This window comes from Monodelphis domestica, chromosome 3, assembly GCF_027887165.1.
Source record: "Monodelphis domestica isolate mMonDom1 chromosome 3, mMonDom1.pri, whole genome shotgun sequence".
NCBI lineage: Eukaryota > Metazoa > Chordata > Mammalia > Didelphimorphia > Didelphidae > Monodelphis > Monodelphis domestica.
In genome coordinates, this window is record NC_077229.1 from 85,264,727 (window position 1) to 85,281,097 (window position 16,371).

At 34.8% G+C, this 16,371-nt stretch overlaps 1 protein-coding gene across 1 annotated transcript; it reads right to left on the reverse strand.

The window, feature by feature from the left end:
- Window positions 1-12,980: 12,980 nt before the first annotated feature.
- LOC130458273 (olfactory receptor 7C1-like) lies at window positions 12,981-14,321 on the reverse strand. Its single transcript, XM_056822364.1, has one exon. The coding sequence runs from the start codon at window positions 14,319-14,321 to the stop codon at window positions 13,383-13,385; it is 939 nt and encodes a 312-aa protein (XP_056678342.1). The 3' UTR covers window positions 12,981-13,382.
- Between the last annotated feature and the right edge of the window lie 2,050 nt (window positions 14,322-16,371).

Here is a 16,371-nt window from a genome sequence, read left to right on the forward strand (position 1 = left end):
GATTGCTGATTCATAGTTAGGTTACAGTTTTCTGGAAATTCATAGATCATTTTCAAATAAATTATGGTCTTTGGAGGATCGTAGGGTGATTGTGTTTTTTTTCTCCTTTCTTATATGCTGTAGCTACACATAATCAGTAATATATGGGATCAACCTTCCAGTATTGGATGAATCTATGTTGCTAAGGCTCCATAGAGCCAACTCCATAAAGGTAGATAGAGTTTCATATATATATATATATATATACATATATATATATATATACATATATATATGTATATATATATATACATATGTGTGTGTGTGTGTGTGTGTGTGTGTGTGTGTGTGTGTGTGTGTGTGTGTGTGTATAAAAGGCAACCTACCCAAAACTTTGCTCCATCAGCCTTGAGAGTATTTTAAGATCTCCAGGAAATAAGATCTTCTAGTTCTGGTGTTCTCTAACCTCTATAATAGGCATTCTGCATTCTAAAGTCCATCCCAGCTGGCAGTTTAGGTTCCTTTCCTCTGAACCATGTGGCTTTGAAAAGGGAAAAAAACCTCACTGGAGCATATGGCCCAGGCTAACCATGTTGTGGATGAAAGACAGATTCAAACTAAAATAGAACTGTTCAGTCTAGGTAAATGTTTCTAGACATAGTCACTTATCCACCTAAATCTTAAGGGTAGAGTTAACAACTTCAAACAAAGAGAGGGTCACCTGGTGTATTTTTTATGTTTACAAGAAAAGTGAGAAACAGTCTGAGTAAGAGACAGAATTTCTAGAAGACTATGAATTCCAGTAGTACTGGATCTCAGAATTGGAATAGACCCTGGAACGCATTTAGTCCAACCTCTACTTAACTAAGAATTTTCTCTTCATGACCCATCACAAAAATGGTGTGGCAATGAAAAGCACATACTCAGCTCTTCCTACATTGGTTATATAGGCGGCACACATTTATTAAGTATTTGCTGTGTGCCAGACTTGGGTTGTGTAAAAGATAAAAATATAAGAAATAAGATGGAAGAGACATGAAAGAGGAACGTGTCAATACAAGGGCTTGGTGACAGAACCTGGAGCCTCAGGAGCACAGACAGGTGACAAATGAATAGTGACAAACCTGAGCCCTTCCCCAAAGTGGGGGGGTTTCTTGAAGAAACTCAGCAATGGGAAAAGAAGGAAGGAATGGAAGAATGATGCTCCAGGGTGAGAAGGCCCCAGACATTGAATCATGCCTTTGAAACAGTCAGGGATGATGATGGGTCATTTGAAAGATGAAAAGCCAATGTACAGCTGTTGCTTATAGACCTCTTGTGTACATGAGCCCATCACCTTCTGATATAACCTATTCTGCATTTGGATAGCTCTCATTGTTAGGAAAGTATTGAGTTTTTTTGTTTGGTTGTTTTTGTTTGTTGTTGGGTTTTTTTGCTTGTTTGTTTCCTGAAACTGAATCTAAATTTGTCATTTTGCCAAGAACTCTCTAGACTAAGAAAAGTGAGTTTAATTCCTCTTTCTTTCCCTTTAAATGCTTAAAGATAGCTACCACTCCAGAAGAAGTAGGAGCAGAGCATAACTATGGAAGGCAGATATCTTTAAGACCAAAAGAAATTACATTCCAGTGAGATCAAGGAAAAGAGTTTCTTTCTCAGTTGGCTGGGACCGAGGGAAAGATTGGGTTAAGCAAGACTAGACTGCTGGGGTTGATGGCCAGTAAGAGAGAAGACTCACCCAGAAGGCTGTCCAGGCCAAAGGAGGGCTGTGCCATGCCAATTCTTATTTACTTACCCTCCACTAATATCCTTGTCTTTTTCACTTGTGGACAATGTTCTCTGGGTTTTCCCTGCAAACCCACACTCAGTCCAGGAAGTTGGGTCCCTAAAGGACAACAACTATGTTTGCTCTAAATGTTCTAGGTAGCCCTGAGGTATTCTTAGGTTCTCTCTAACTTACAATACTTGTCAGCTTCCTCCAGTGTGTTTTTGGGTTGATATTAGTCAATCAAACAGCATTAATTAATTTCTTGAAAAAGATGTTTACTAAGGTTGAACAGATGATATTAAATAATCCAGCCTTCAGTTAACAAAAAGACAGTGACATATTCCCTCATGAGTACAGAGATCAAACAGGGAAAAGTGAGATCAAAGACTACCTGTTGGAAAGGGGTAACATAATTTGTTCTTACAGACCCTTTACTCTCCTTCACGGAATCCTCATGAAATTCTTCCTAGGCATGGTGGAATTTTTGCCTATGCTTCTGGTAGAATCCCACTGCTATAATTATTAGGAAGTTTTTCCTCCCATCAAGTCTAAATTTTATTTTGTTTTTCTGCAACTTCCTTGCATTATTCCTTTTTCTGTTCTCTGAGGTCAAGCAAAACATATCCAATCTTTCTCATGACAATCCTTTAAATAGTTGAAGGCGTTTGTCAGCCCCATCTCACATATCCTTACTTACATGTTTCTTGAATCCTTTCTGCCTTTTTTTATTTGGGAACCTCTTTCTCTTTCCTCTCACTCCAACTGTTCCCACATCCTTGGAGGCAAATAAATGCAGCAACTAACTGATAATTGATGAGTCTTTAAGTCACAATATTATACACAGTATTATATATTATATACATAGGTGGTATTATATACTACCAGACAACCTGGTACCAAACACTTCCTAAATCGTACTCACAGTACAACTCACAAAATACTGGTTACTTTTGATATGTTAATTTTATGGGTGTATTATAAGTATTCTCAGCAAAAGTCTAAACATACTGAGGAATGAGAATAGGTATGGAAGGTGAAAATGGAAGAAAGATAACAAAGTGAGAGAGATGAATATATTAAAATAATGGGATAAGAATTTCAGATCATCTATTCTAAACCCAATCAGGAGCATAGAGAAGAAAAAAGACGCAGGTGAAAAGATATATAAGAAATAAAAAATATCAGTTAAAATTACATTAGGACAGTAAGATATTATGTGGGAATTAGAGAAGCAACTGATCCTCCTGAATTTAAGAAAGCCTGAGGAATGTCCCTAAACATTGCAATGATGGCTCATATGGCTTATAATGTCTCTAGAAGGCAAAATGACCTCCCTTAGTGGGCTATACTACAAACAGAGTATGAACGAGTTAGTGACATGGGTAAGACTGGAACAAAGGTCATTGGACTATGTATATTATATATATATGAGGAAGGAAATTTTATTTTCCTCATCTCTAGGGCACCTAGGAATTCCTGCTCTTTGTGCATGCATCAGATTCAGTTCTATTTGCTTTTCCCAATCATGTATAAAGTCTGTGCCTATGTCCTTATCATATGTTTCTTCCTGACAATGTTCATGGGAATTTCAACCTCTTTTCTGAAAACTTCCCTTATCTTCTTGTGTGCCTTCAGATCATGGGAAATGGTTTCAGTCTACCTATCAGTTACAGTTAGGGTAGGGAATGCTTCCATCTCCTCCTCTGTGCTCATTCTCATTCCATCACTCTATAACCTGTGCCCTGAGTGAAAAGGTCAGCCTTCTGTGCCATTCAGAGAGGTCTGTGGAATTACAGAAGTCATCCAAGGTTTGAATGCAAAGGGCCTTACCATAACCTAGTAGTGCTCTGTGTCTGGTAAAGGGAGCATGAGCTTTATTTTGCTAGTCTTTATGAGGTTTCCTATTAGAATATCTGAGACTTAACTTTGGTTAAAGATTTTGCCTGGTGTTTGGATTATTCTTGACTGAAAAGGATTGGCCCACAGTGAACTCATATCTCTGTTATGACAAAAATTAAAATGTACCTTTCTGACATGAATTAAGGTCACCAAAACATTCCACAATTCTATTGATTCTCACAAAAAAATACCCAGCATGAAGTCAATAGGGAATTTGATCCCCATTTTGTGGCTTAATACTCAAGAGGGAAAGTGATTGAGCCAAGATTCTACTCCTAGTAAATGTTCATGATGGAACCTAAACCTTACTTAGCATATGGGACTTACTCTCCTTTGGTTTTCCTTCTAATTTGGCTGTAAGGTGAATTTTGGCTTTGAAGTAGACTCTAGCATGGGTTATATTTTCTTGCTCTACAGACTTGATTGTGATTTGAACTATGCTGAAGTTGTGGTAATCTTGTTTTTCTGAACAATGATTACCTGCTTCTTATTCACTTAATTCTCACCTCCCCTTTTTCTCTCTCCCTTCCCAACACTTCCAACCTCTGTTCACTTACTGAACATCACCGAAGGGACAGTTTTGGCTGACTGTATCTGCTGGAAGGGAAGGCAAAGAAGGAAGAAACTCTGGGTCCCAGAAAAAGTGAAAAGTTCCAGGTAGTTGAATTGATTTCTCTGAGAGGCACAAGCAGATTCCTCTTGGTCTGAGATAACTGGTATCTGGTGCTATGGAGTAACAGGAAGAGTATTAGTAATTTCTAGTGCCAAAGAGGCCCAATCCCCTAAACTCTTCATTAGAAAAATCACATAATTGTATTTCCAATTCCTGAGCAATTAAATTCCCTATGGGGCAGCAGACAATGGCAAACCCCCCAACTTCCAAGCAATGCCACCTGTCCAATATTGCATTGGATGTTACCAAACTCTGGAGATCTTGAGCAGGAAGGCACCTCAGAGACTCTTCAATCCAATATGAATCATCTACTATATTCCAAACAAGGAATCAACTGCCTTTCAAAGCATTCCATTCTACTATTGTAGTGTTTATATTGCAAGGAAGTTTTTGCTTCTGGTGTGCCAAAGTTGGCTTCTTTGTGGATGTCCTCATTGTTCCTTCTGTTCTTTTGGAGTCAAGCAGAACAAGTCTAGTCATTCTTTCACATGTGATAATTCAAATCCATGAAGAAAGCTGTCATGTCCAACTATAATCTTTTCTCCAAGACCAACATCTTCAGTTTCTTTAATAAGATCCCATATGATATTGTCTTTGTGTTTCTCTACACTGTACATATAAAATTAATCTTTTGGAACCCAAATCTATAAGACCAAACATTTCTTCCTGTTAAATTTCATTTAATTAGATTGTGCTAAGTATTATACCTGGTCAAGAATTTTTTTTAGAAAAATCCTTAAATATTTCAATAAAATTTCAACATTGAACACACTAACCAAACTTGCTTTGTGATGCTGTTTAAATCAATTCATTTCAATCCATCAAGTATCAAAAGTTTTTTAGTCATTTGAAGTCCTCATTGGGAAGGATATAGTGTAGCAAGTAGAGTTCTGAATTTTGATTAGGAAGATTTAAATTTCAATACAGCTTTTGATACTCATTCTTTTTGTACTTGTGGACAAGTAATTTAATCTCTCTGAGCCTCAGTGTGTAATGTGCAAAATGCTGATAATAAACCCTACATCATATGGCTTTTGTGAAGATCTAATAAAATAATGTTTGTAAAAGAAATTAACAACCTAAATCTCTATGTACATATTTTATTGTTATTATATGATGAAGTCTAGAGGCCACAATAGACAACAAAATGATATATTCTTGGTCCAGATCTGGAGACTGAACCCCCAAATATCACATTCTCTTCTTTGAATTATATCCTATTCTCAAAATTTAGTCCTAGGGAAAATTCAAAATAAAGTTTAGATATAGTTCATGTCTGGAATCCCTGAAATGTGAGCCAAGAGCATCCCCAAGTCACATGTAAAACATCAAGGTAATGAACTTAAATAGAGTATGGAGAAACCTTTATTTCATCCCACAGAAAATGCAGATGAAGCAATGACTTTTAGGAGCCTATAAATAACTATTGCAAAAACATGAGATATATAAACAACTCTTCCTTGAGAGCTGCACAATACACACTATTAGTTCCAACATGGAAGGTAGGGTTTTAGAAAAGAACTAATCATAAATTCCCATTTCAGCTCATTTAGGCACTGGTGGTCACTCACTTTCGATGGAGAGGGGCTCCTGAACTATTTCCAAACAAAGGTTGATAACCTATGTACTCCATCCTCTCACCATGATGGTCAGAGAGCATAGTTCCACAACACTGCCTGTGAATTCTACTAATTTTTCACTTTGCATTATTTCATAAAAATATTTTTATATTTCTTTGTATTCTTCTTATCTGTTTGTCTTAATTTCATTATTATATTATATGTTAAAGTAAGGACTTTGATTTATATTATATTTTAAGAATTATTTTTATACTTCCTTTTGCTATATCACATTCATGACCATTTATATACTCATTTCCTTCCCCATACAAAAGTATGCATTTAGTTCATTCTTATAATAAATCTCATAATAGAAAGGGGAAAATGAATTCCAGCAATCTCATAAACATATCAACTGTATTAGAAAGGATATGTGATATTCCATACTATTCCCCTCCCTCCATCTTTAGAAAGGAAGATGGGCATTTTCTCAATTCTTCCTTGAGACCAAACTCAGAGGTGAGTTTCATTTTTTCTTTCTATTTCCATTTTTGAACTCATGATGCATATAGTATTGTTTTCTTGGTTTTAATTATGTAACAATGCTTTAGTTCATATAAGCTATAGCTACTATTTTCTTGGCTTTGTCTACTTCATTCTGAATCAGTTCACATTGACCTTTTAAGTGCTTTTCTATATTCATAAAAAAAACACCTTATTTCCTTCAATAATGTTTTATTATTTCCAAATACATGTAAAAACACATTTTGACATTCATTTTCTAACATTTTGAGATGAAATTCTCTCTCTTCCTCTTTCCACTCCCCCATTCCCTCAGACAAGAAACAATTTTATATTGATTATGCAAGGATTATCATACAAAATATATTTCCATATTGTGGAGGAAGATATATATATATATACACAGATATATCAAAATAATTTCTTATGAAATAGCTACCTTCCATTACTTTCATAACCATGATTTGTTTAGTCATTCCTCAGTCAATGGACATCTACTTTCTTTTCTATCACAAAAAATGCTCCTATAAATAAAAGGGATTTTCTTCTTATTAATGGTTTTCTTATTGGCATAAGCCCAGTAATATATTCTGTGGTTCAAAGAATATGGATATTCTAGTCATGTTGTGTGCATAATTCCAACTTGCTTTCCAAATTGGTTGTAGCATTTCATAGCTCCACCAAGTGTTAGTATTCCTTCAAAATAGAGTATTGCCACTTTTCTATCATCTTTGCCAATTTTCAAGGCGAAATTATTAGTGATTTAGAACATTATTTCATGTAGTTGTCAATACTTTGCAATTATTCTTTTGAGAACTGTTTGTTTATAGAACCTGACAATGTATGTATTAAGAAATAGTTATTTATAACCATATTATTATGACTGAACAAGTTGTATTATATTATTGTCATGAATACTATTGTGCCATCAGGATTGATAAATGAGGTGACCACCGAAAAAACCTGGAAAGACTCGTATGAAGTGAAGAAAAGTGAAGTAAACAGAATCTGGAAAACGTTGTACACTGTAACAATAATAACGTATGACGATTAACTCTGAATGACAACTCTAATCAACAAGGCAAGGGTCCAGGACAATTCCAAGGGAATCATGATGAAAAATGATATCCACTACCACAGAAGGAACAGATGTAATCTGAATGCAAACAGAAGCCTGCCATTCTTCACTTTATTTCTTCCATGAATTTTTCTCTATGTAAGCAATATGTGTCTTGTTTCACAACATGATGAACAGGGAATATGTGTTATAAGATAATATATGTACAACCTAAGTCATAATGCTTGCCTTCTTGTAGAGGAGGGAAGAGCAGGAGAGAGAAATAAAGAACAAGACATAAATTTTTGGACACTGATAATGTGAGAATTTGTTTTTCTTAGATAAGCATATTTATTATAATATATTACATATTTATAACAAATCACCTTTATATTATTATGTTAATCATTACATTTAATATTAAAACAAATAAATGCTCTCAAAAAAGAAAATAATTACAATACATAAAAATAACATACATATACTTATGTATAATAAATACAAACATATTCCATGTGTCTTGATTACCAAACCCTTACTATTAAAACTTGAAACAGATTATTTCCCTGTTGTCACTTCCCTTCTTACTATAGATGCATTAATTTTGCCTTGCAGAAGCTTTTCAATTTCATGTAATTGAAGTTATCTACTTTATCTTTTGTAATTGTAATTTGACTAGTATAGTATTAAAAGCATGAATTAACTTTGGGATTATTGTCATCTTTATTATCTTGGCATTGTTTAGCCATGAGCACTGAATATTTTCCCAGCTCTTTGCATTGTCCATTATTTCTTTAAGGAGTGTGTTATAATGGAATTTATATGAGTTATTTCTGTTCTTTGGTAGAGAGCTTCCTATGTATTTTATGCTTTTTATCATCATTTGTATGGACTTTCCTTTTCTATTATTGTTTCTTGGATTTTGTTATTATTATGTAGGAGTGCAATTGTTTTTTAGGGTTTATTTTGTATATTGCAACTTTGCTGAAGTTATTCATTATCTCAATTAGTATCTTTGCTGATTTCTAAGTATTCCATCCTATCTTTAAATAAGAATATTTTTATCTCCTCTTTACTTATCTTATTTTTAATTTTTTTGCCTTATTTCAATTGCTATCATTTTCAAAATTACATCAAAAAATAGTGGGGAAAGTGAGCATTCTTGCTTCATTCCTGCACTTATTGGAAATATTTCTAATGTATCATCCCTGCATATGATGCTCACTTTTGGTTTTAGATTGATTTTTAAAATGATATTTTTTAAAGCTTCCTATATGCCTCTACTTGGAAGTGTCCTTGTTTGTTTGAGCATATATGATCATTGCACTGTATTACTTTTCTGAACCTATTGAGCTATCATGTGGTGTGGGGTGTTTTGATTTTTAACATCATCAATTATGTTTGTTGTTCCCCTACAGCTGAAATAGCCATCGCTGGCACAGATCCAACTTGGTCATAATAAATTATTTCTTGGATATATTGCTGTAATGTATTTGATAGAATTTTGTTTAGCTTTTTTGAATCAGTATTATTTAATGATATTGGCCTGTAGTTCTCGTTCTGCGTTTTATGTTTCTCTAGTTTAGGTTTTTGGATTACATTTGTCTCATAAATGGATTATGGCAGAGTATTTTCTTTCTCTATTTTGGAGAATAGTTTTTGAAGGGTGGGTGCTACCTATTCCATTAATGTTTGATAGAATTCTCCTGCGAATATCAAGACCTATAGGGCTTTTTTGGATATTTCCTTTACAGCTAATTTAATTTTCATTTCTGTCACTGGATTGTTTAATTTATTAGATATTTTACATGTTTGAAGTTATTCTTTTATTTCTTTTGTGGTCTCAGATTTGGGATTTGTTAAACATATAATTGGACATAATATGTTCTAATTATTATCTTTATTTCTTCTAGTTTTGTTGTGATTTCACCTTGAACATTTTCTAATTTACTGACTTGTTTTCTGTCCTCTTCTTTTAATTCAGATTAGGTAAAGGTTTTTCAGTTATATTAGTCCTTTAAAAGAACCATTATCTGTTTATGTTCTTACATTTATTATGTTTATATTATGTTATCATTGAAATTTTCAGTCTTCCTTTCTTTTCTCTTAGTGCTTCTTTCTGACTCTCTCACCTCTAATGGTGATTTTTCTGGAAACTGTATCTCAAAGCATCTGAGCCTCCTCCAACTACATAGGTAGTGAGTTTCTGAGGTATAATTTTAACTCAGGTCTTCCTGACACTAAGTTCCATACATATCCACTACTATATCTAACTGTTAATGGTTCAGTGTATGACAGGAAATCTACAATAGATTGTCCAGGAATCTGTGCCTTGCCTTCTGCCATTTAACTTTTGCTTATCAATGATTTCAACAAAGGACATCAAATCTGCAGATAACACAAAACTTCCAGGGATAATTAACACATTGGATGATAATAAACAGAATCCAAAAAGATTTTGGTATTTGAGACTATTGGACTGATTCTTCTAATATGAAATTCAATGAATATAAATGAAAAATCTTGAATAGACCACAGATGATCTGAGAAGAAATCCTTAAAGTTTTAGTGGACTACAAACTCTATGAATTCAGCAATATGATATGGCAATTGACAAGGCTAATGCAATCTTGGATTGAAAAAATAGAGTCATAAGTTGCAAAAATAAGGAGATGTCTTTCTTCTCTGCCTTTATTTTACCTCATCAGGAATAACATATTCTAAATATTCTAAACATCAGGGTTTCATGAAGGCATTGGCAAGTTACTTTGGAGAGAGAGAGAGAGAGAGAGAGAGAGAGAGAGAGAGAGAGAGAGAGAGAGAGAGAGAGAGAGAGAGAGAGAGAGAGAGAGAGAGAGAGAGAGAAGGAACATTCAGAGGAGAACAAGCAGCATACTGAAAATACTTGAATCCATATCCTAGGGAGACTAGTTGATGGAACTAGGATTTTTTCTTGGAAAAGAGAAGACTCATTGGGATAATAATTGCATTTTAAAGTATTTGAATGATTGTCATATGGAAGAGTTGTTGGACTTGTTAAGCTTTGGCACCAGAGAGAAAGATCAGGAGTGAGTAGAGGCAAAGGGTGGAAGTTGCAAAGAGACAAATTTTCTTTTGCTGTCAGGAAAGATTTATATACAATTAAAACTTTCCAAAAATGGAATGAATTAAAATTACAAGGTGTATTGTTCATTTGAAAATTTTAATAGAAGAAAAGAATTTGTTGAATATGTACTAGAAAGTATCATTCCTTTCATGTATAGTTTGGTCTTTGACATTCCTTCTAACCCTGATATTCTACAATTCTGATACCAAATGGATGAGATCATTGACAGAGCATTAAAAGAGAACTGATGAGTCTAAGCACAGAAACTTGGGCAGAATATCCACAATGAGGGGACAAGAAAGGAACAGAATCCAATGAAAAAAACAGAAAAATATCAGAGCTGTGCTAAAAGGAGAGAATAAAAATGAAGGCAGGACCAAAAAATGAGGACTGAATAAGGAGAATGAAAGCTCAGATTTTATAGTTTTGAGAGAGGAATTTTAGATGTGAAGATAAAAGGTAGATTTCATGGACATGGATGAGTGAATGGAGACTAAAGAAGTAGAGTACTTTGTAAGAAGTTGGGCAGTATTTAGCTTGAGGTCAGGAGGAGGTTTTTATTCAGTAGAGGAGATTTGAGCATGTTTGTAGGCAGAGGCTGAGAAGTCAGCAGATTAGGAAAGGCTAAAGAAGCAAAAAGAGAGTACAAGTACGTGCATTTGCTAGAATGGAGTATATTGAGGCAGTTTTGTGAAATCTTCCCAAAAAAGTACTTTGGAGTTTGATTATGAAGAATTTTAAATGCCATCAGAGATGAAATTTCATACAGCTATAATAGGGAGCTAGTAAAACACCTTAAGCAAAGTAATTACGTGATCAGACTTCTGTTTGAGGGTGATGGAGACAAAGATGACCATGAAAACCATTTCACTTTCCACAGAAGTTCACATTCAATGTCTCATTGTCAAATGGAGTTGAGTTGTTTAACTCAAAGAATATGTCAACAAAGCTCCAATTCCTTCAGGTCCAACTAAACTAGGACTTCACCCATGTTATCAAGCAAAGTACAAAAAGTTTCATTATGAAACAGCTGTCCACCACATGATGATGTTTGCTTTTATTTTTATCACATAAATTTATAATTGATATCTACTAAGGCATGAAGGAGCTGGAACCTAGACTCACAATGATGAAATCCCATAACAATTTTCTCAGATTTTTCTTTCTTTTCTGCAGCTATATGTTTTTTACAGTTGACAAAGTTCTACCATAGACATTATTTAATTTATGTATAGAAAAAAAGTTAGGTAGTTATGTCAGGCCTCCAATTCTGGTGACAAATAACAAAATTGATGGATAAAGATATTAGGCTTCTTGGCCAAGGGCAAACAGATTATAAGTGGTAGGCAGAGGACTAAAATCCAGGGCTTGTCATTCCATTTCCAATGCTTTTTTGAACTCAAAAATGTCCTAAGGACGTCAGTTGGTGTTAAACCAGATGGCATTATAGCAGAAACTCCAGGAATGAATACCATGAAAAATAAGTCCAAGGTTATTACAGTCAATAAGAGCAAAGTTGGTCAGAAAGGAAGGAATTCTGAGATCTAGCAATCAACATTTATTAAGTTCCTATTATGTGACAGTCACTAGATTAAACATTGGGGCCACAAAAAGAGGCAAATTAATTTCCTCAAGGATCTCACAATGAAATGATGGAGATGATATGCAAAAAAGACCTATATGTATAAACAATATATATATATATAAGAGTAATCAAAAATCCTTAACAGAGGGAATGCTCTAGAATTAGAAGCATTTGGGAAAGGGTTCCAGTAAATATTTTTTTTGAAGTTGGGACTTAAAAGAAATGAAAGAAACCAGTAGGTAAAGTTGAGTAGAGAAAGCATTCAGGTTCTGGGGGACAGCTCGAGAAAATGCTCAGAAATAAGAAATGGTGTATCTTATTTGTTCAACAGCAAAGAGGTTAGTGATACTGGAGTCAGGAGTGCATGGTAGAGAGGAAATTTTTAGAAAACTGGACAGGAAGAAGGTGACTGGGTCATGAAGAGATTTGTAATGATTAAAATTTTCTTGGAGATTTTATATTAAATTATAATTATTTATTTGTAAAAATGAGAGACAGGAACAGAGAAAGAAGCAGAGATGGGGGAGAGGGAAGGAGAGAGAAGAAGAGGGAGAGAGACAGACAGAGATGGAGAGAGACAGAGACAGAGAGAAATATCAACAGGTCACCTTAACTAAAAATAAAACACTTCCATGTTTCCCTGGATTCAGTTCCCAGCTGGATTTCAAGTGGAGTGATATAAAAAAGGAAGAGAGTCTGTGCTCCAGCTCATATTAGGCAGAGTCCCTCACTCAAGAAAGAATGCTTCTGCTCAACTCTCTCTCTTTATAAGGTCAATGACATCACTCCTAATGGGGCCCTTTGATTGGATAGTTTGGGTTCCAAGTCCTGATTTCCAGACACATCTCCATCCAAAAGGGGACTTCTGTCTGGAAGGGACAGCCACTTCTGGAAGGCAGGACTCTGGGTACCCATGATGCTCTTTATTCTCATGACTTGCTGGCTGGCATCCAGGCTTAATGTAGGGGTAAAGGGTTACATTTTTATATTAATTTAACACAGATTTGAATGTGAATCAGAGAATTTCATATTTGATCCTGGAGGCAATTGGGAGCCACCTACATTTAGTACTTGGGACTGTGACAGAGTTAAACCTTTACTTTAGGAAAATTATTGTAGTGACAAAATGGAGGATGGACTGGAGTGGGGAGGGAATTAAGAAATCCAAGATTTCTGCCTTCCAATATTTTCCCCTGAAGGGCTATTGTCCTATACCAAGGACCAGAGCCCAGCTCCATCATTGAGAAAAGGTTATCCTTCTAATTATCCTCCTCAGGGCATCTTTTATGTCCTTATTCCTCAGGCTATAGACAAAGGGGTTCAACATGGGGGTGACCACAGTATACAGTGCTGAGGCAACTGTGCTCTTCCAGGAAGATTGGGTAATTGAAGAGCAGATATAGACTCCAAACCCTGTGCCATAGAATAAGGAAACAACAGAGAAATGAGATCCACAAGTAGAAAAGGCTTTATATTTACCCCCAGCAGATGGGATTTTCAAAATGGAACAACAGATCTGACTATAAGAGAAAACTATCCCTGTGAGGGGAATAAAGCCCAGCAATCCAATTGCAGTATATATAAAAATATAATTAATAAGGGTGTCAGAACAAGAGAGCTTCAGAACCTGATCAAGATCACAAAAGAAGTGCTGAATTTCATGGTCTTTACAGAAAGAGAGCCTTGTTATCATCAGACTGTGAAGGAAGGAATTTAGAAGGCTTAATATCCAGGAGAGTGAAACTAGCAGGACACAGAACCTAGGGCTCATGATGACTGTATAGTGTAGCGGGTGACAGATAGCCACAAAACGGTCATAGGCCATTGCAGTGAGAAGAAAATTGTCCAAAGAAGTAAAAACCATAAAAAAATGCATCTGGGCAAGACAATCAACATAGAGGATGACTTTGTTTTGTGTCAAGATATTCATCAACATCTTGGGGATTATAGTGGATACCAAACAGAAATCCACAAAGGACAGATTGGAAAGAAAGAAGTACATGGGGGTATGGAGATGATAATCAGAGCCAATGGCCAATATTATGAGCAAATTTCCAACAACAGTGATCAAGTACATGCCCAAGAACAGCCCGAAGAGGGGCCCCTGCTGCTCTGACTTCTTAGAAAATCCCAAGAGGATAAATTCAGTGATTTGTGTTTGGTTTCCTGGTACCATGGGGATGACTTTTTTGCTGTGAAAGAGAAGTAAGAAGAGCATGACATGAAAATACAGCTGTCATTTTATATGAAATAGAAATAGCACCAAACTCTGAATTAGAATATCCAGGGTTTATTCCTGTATCTGCCATTTATTACTTTTTCTCATTCATCCTCAGTGTAAGGTAGAAGACTTGGACCTAATGACTTCCAAGATTCCTTCCAGTTTGGATATTCTTTGAAACACCAACAACCACATTTAGAAATGAACAATTTATGAACATCATCTCAATTTTTCTCTAAGCATTGGTGACTCCTGATTACTTGAATAAAGAAAGAGATATTATACTCTGAACAAGTCCACTCCTGTAGCTATCAGCAGATAGAATTCAATGGCCTAGAATAAGAGAAGGATTTTAAGCAGTTCTTTCTTCAGTGAGAATTGTAAAATCACAGAGATGGAAGGGACCTCAAAGGACACATAATGCAAACTGCATCTCACAAATAATACATTCTACAATATACTTGGCAAGTGGGCATATGGCTATTTTTTAAGATTTATCTGTAAGAGAAAAATCTCATCTTTCTGAAAGAGTATATTCCAGGCTAGAGTAGCTTTCATTATGCTGAATTTATTCTTTATATTGAGTCAAAATATACCTGTTTTCCAGTTCTCTTCAGTACTCTAATTCTATCCTCTAAATCTTTATAAAGCAAATCCCATTCCTCTCCCATATTACTTCTCTTTAAGTATATGAAGACAATCACATTATTCCCCACATTTTCTCTTCTCTAAGCTAAGAATCCTTAATTCCTTCAACTGGTCTTCATATACCCTTCACCATTCTTTTTTCTCTCTCTTAGAGATCTCCAGATTATGAGTGTCTTTTCTAAATTGTGGTACTTAGAACTGAACACAAAATTTCAAATGTGTTCTGATCATGGCCAAGAACAGCATGGTTGTTATCTCCATCACACTGGAAGCTGTGACTCCTGTAATACAGGCTAAGCCTTCACTAGACTTTTGACTGCCATAATTCTGCTAACAAATATTGAGTTTAACGATCCACTAAAAGCCACAGAAAATTTTCAAATCATTGTTATCTGGTCAAAATTCATCTAGCTTGTACTCGTACAATTGATTTCCTGAATGGTGACACCAGAAACTAACCTTGTAGGGTCATGTAAAGCATAATGATCAGTTATCCATTGCCCTCCTCTTGATGATCTCCAGATTATCATTGTCCTTCTTAAACTCTTATCTCAATGTATAAAGTAGGAAGAGAATAAAGCTTAGAACTTGTCTGAGATCCAGAATTTTAAATTAGCAATGGTGATTAGGATGCCAAGGAGAAAAAAACTTTTGGGGTGATAGTGAACACATTTTTTGGCTATAATATTATATGTTAATATATATATATTTGTAAAACCTTTATTGAAGTTTTTACATCAATGTTCATTAATGATTTTGGTCTATAGTTCTTTTTCTCTACTTTATATCTTACTAGTTTAAGTATTAAGATCATAATTGTCTCAGAAAAGATTTTGGTGAGATATTCCTTTTTCACTTATTAAGAGTAATTTAGGTGTCATAGTTATTCGTTTTTCCTTAAGTGTTTTAAGAGAATTTACCTCTAAATCTACCTATATCAGTCTAGCAGGATCTTCAGTATTTCTTTTACAGATTTTGTAGTATTTCTCTCTGAAATTTATTGCTTATGACATCTGTCTCATGTTCTGTTAATTTGGGAATTTCATACTCTGAAGAAAGAAAATTGTACATTTTATTTAAGTTATTACTTTTCTATGGCATTGATATTTATAGTGAATTTTACCAAAAGAGGATTCTATTGTGAATCCACCTTCTCTCATGTGAATTCATCTTGTTCGTTTTTATTTTTGGTAATTTGGTTTCCCATTTTCCTTCTTTTTAAAGAAAATAGATTAACTAGAGGTGTATAGACATTATTCAATTGTTCAAGTTACAGTTTTTAGCTTTACCATTTATATGTTTTTTTCTCTTTATTCTGCCTTTCTCCCAATTTTATAGAATCCTTCTATTGTGACAA

Bases quoted from the DNA above. Each gene is read 5' to 3' on its own strand.
- LOC130458273 (XM_056822364.1), bottom strand. From the start codon at position 14,321: ATGGTACCAGGAAACCAAACACAAATCACTGAATTTATCCTCTTGGGA.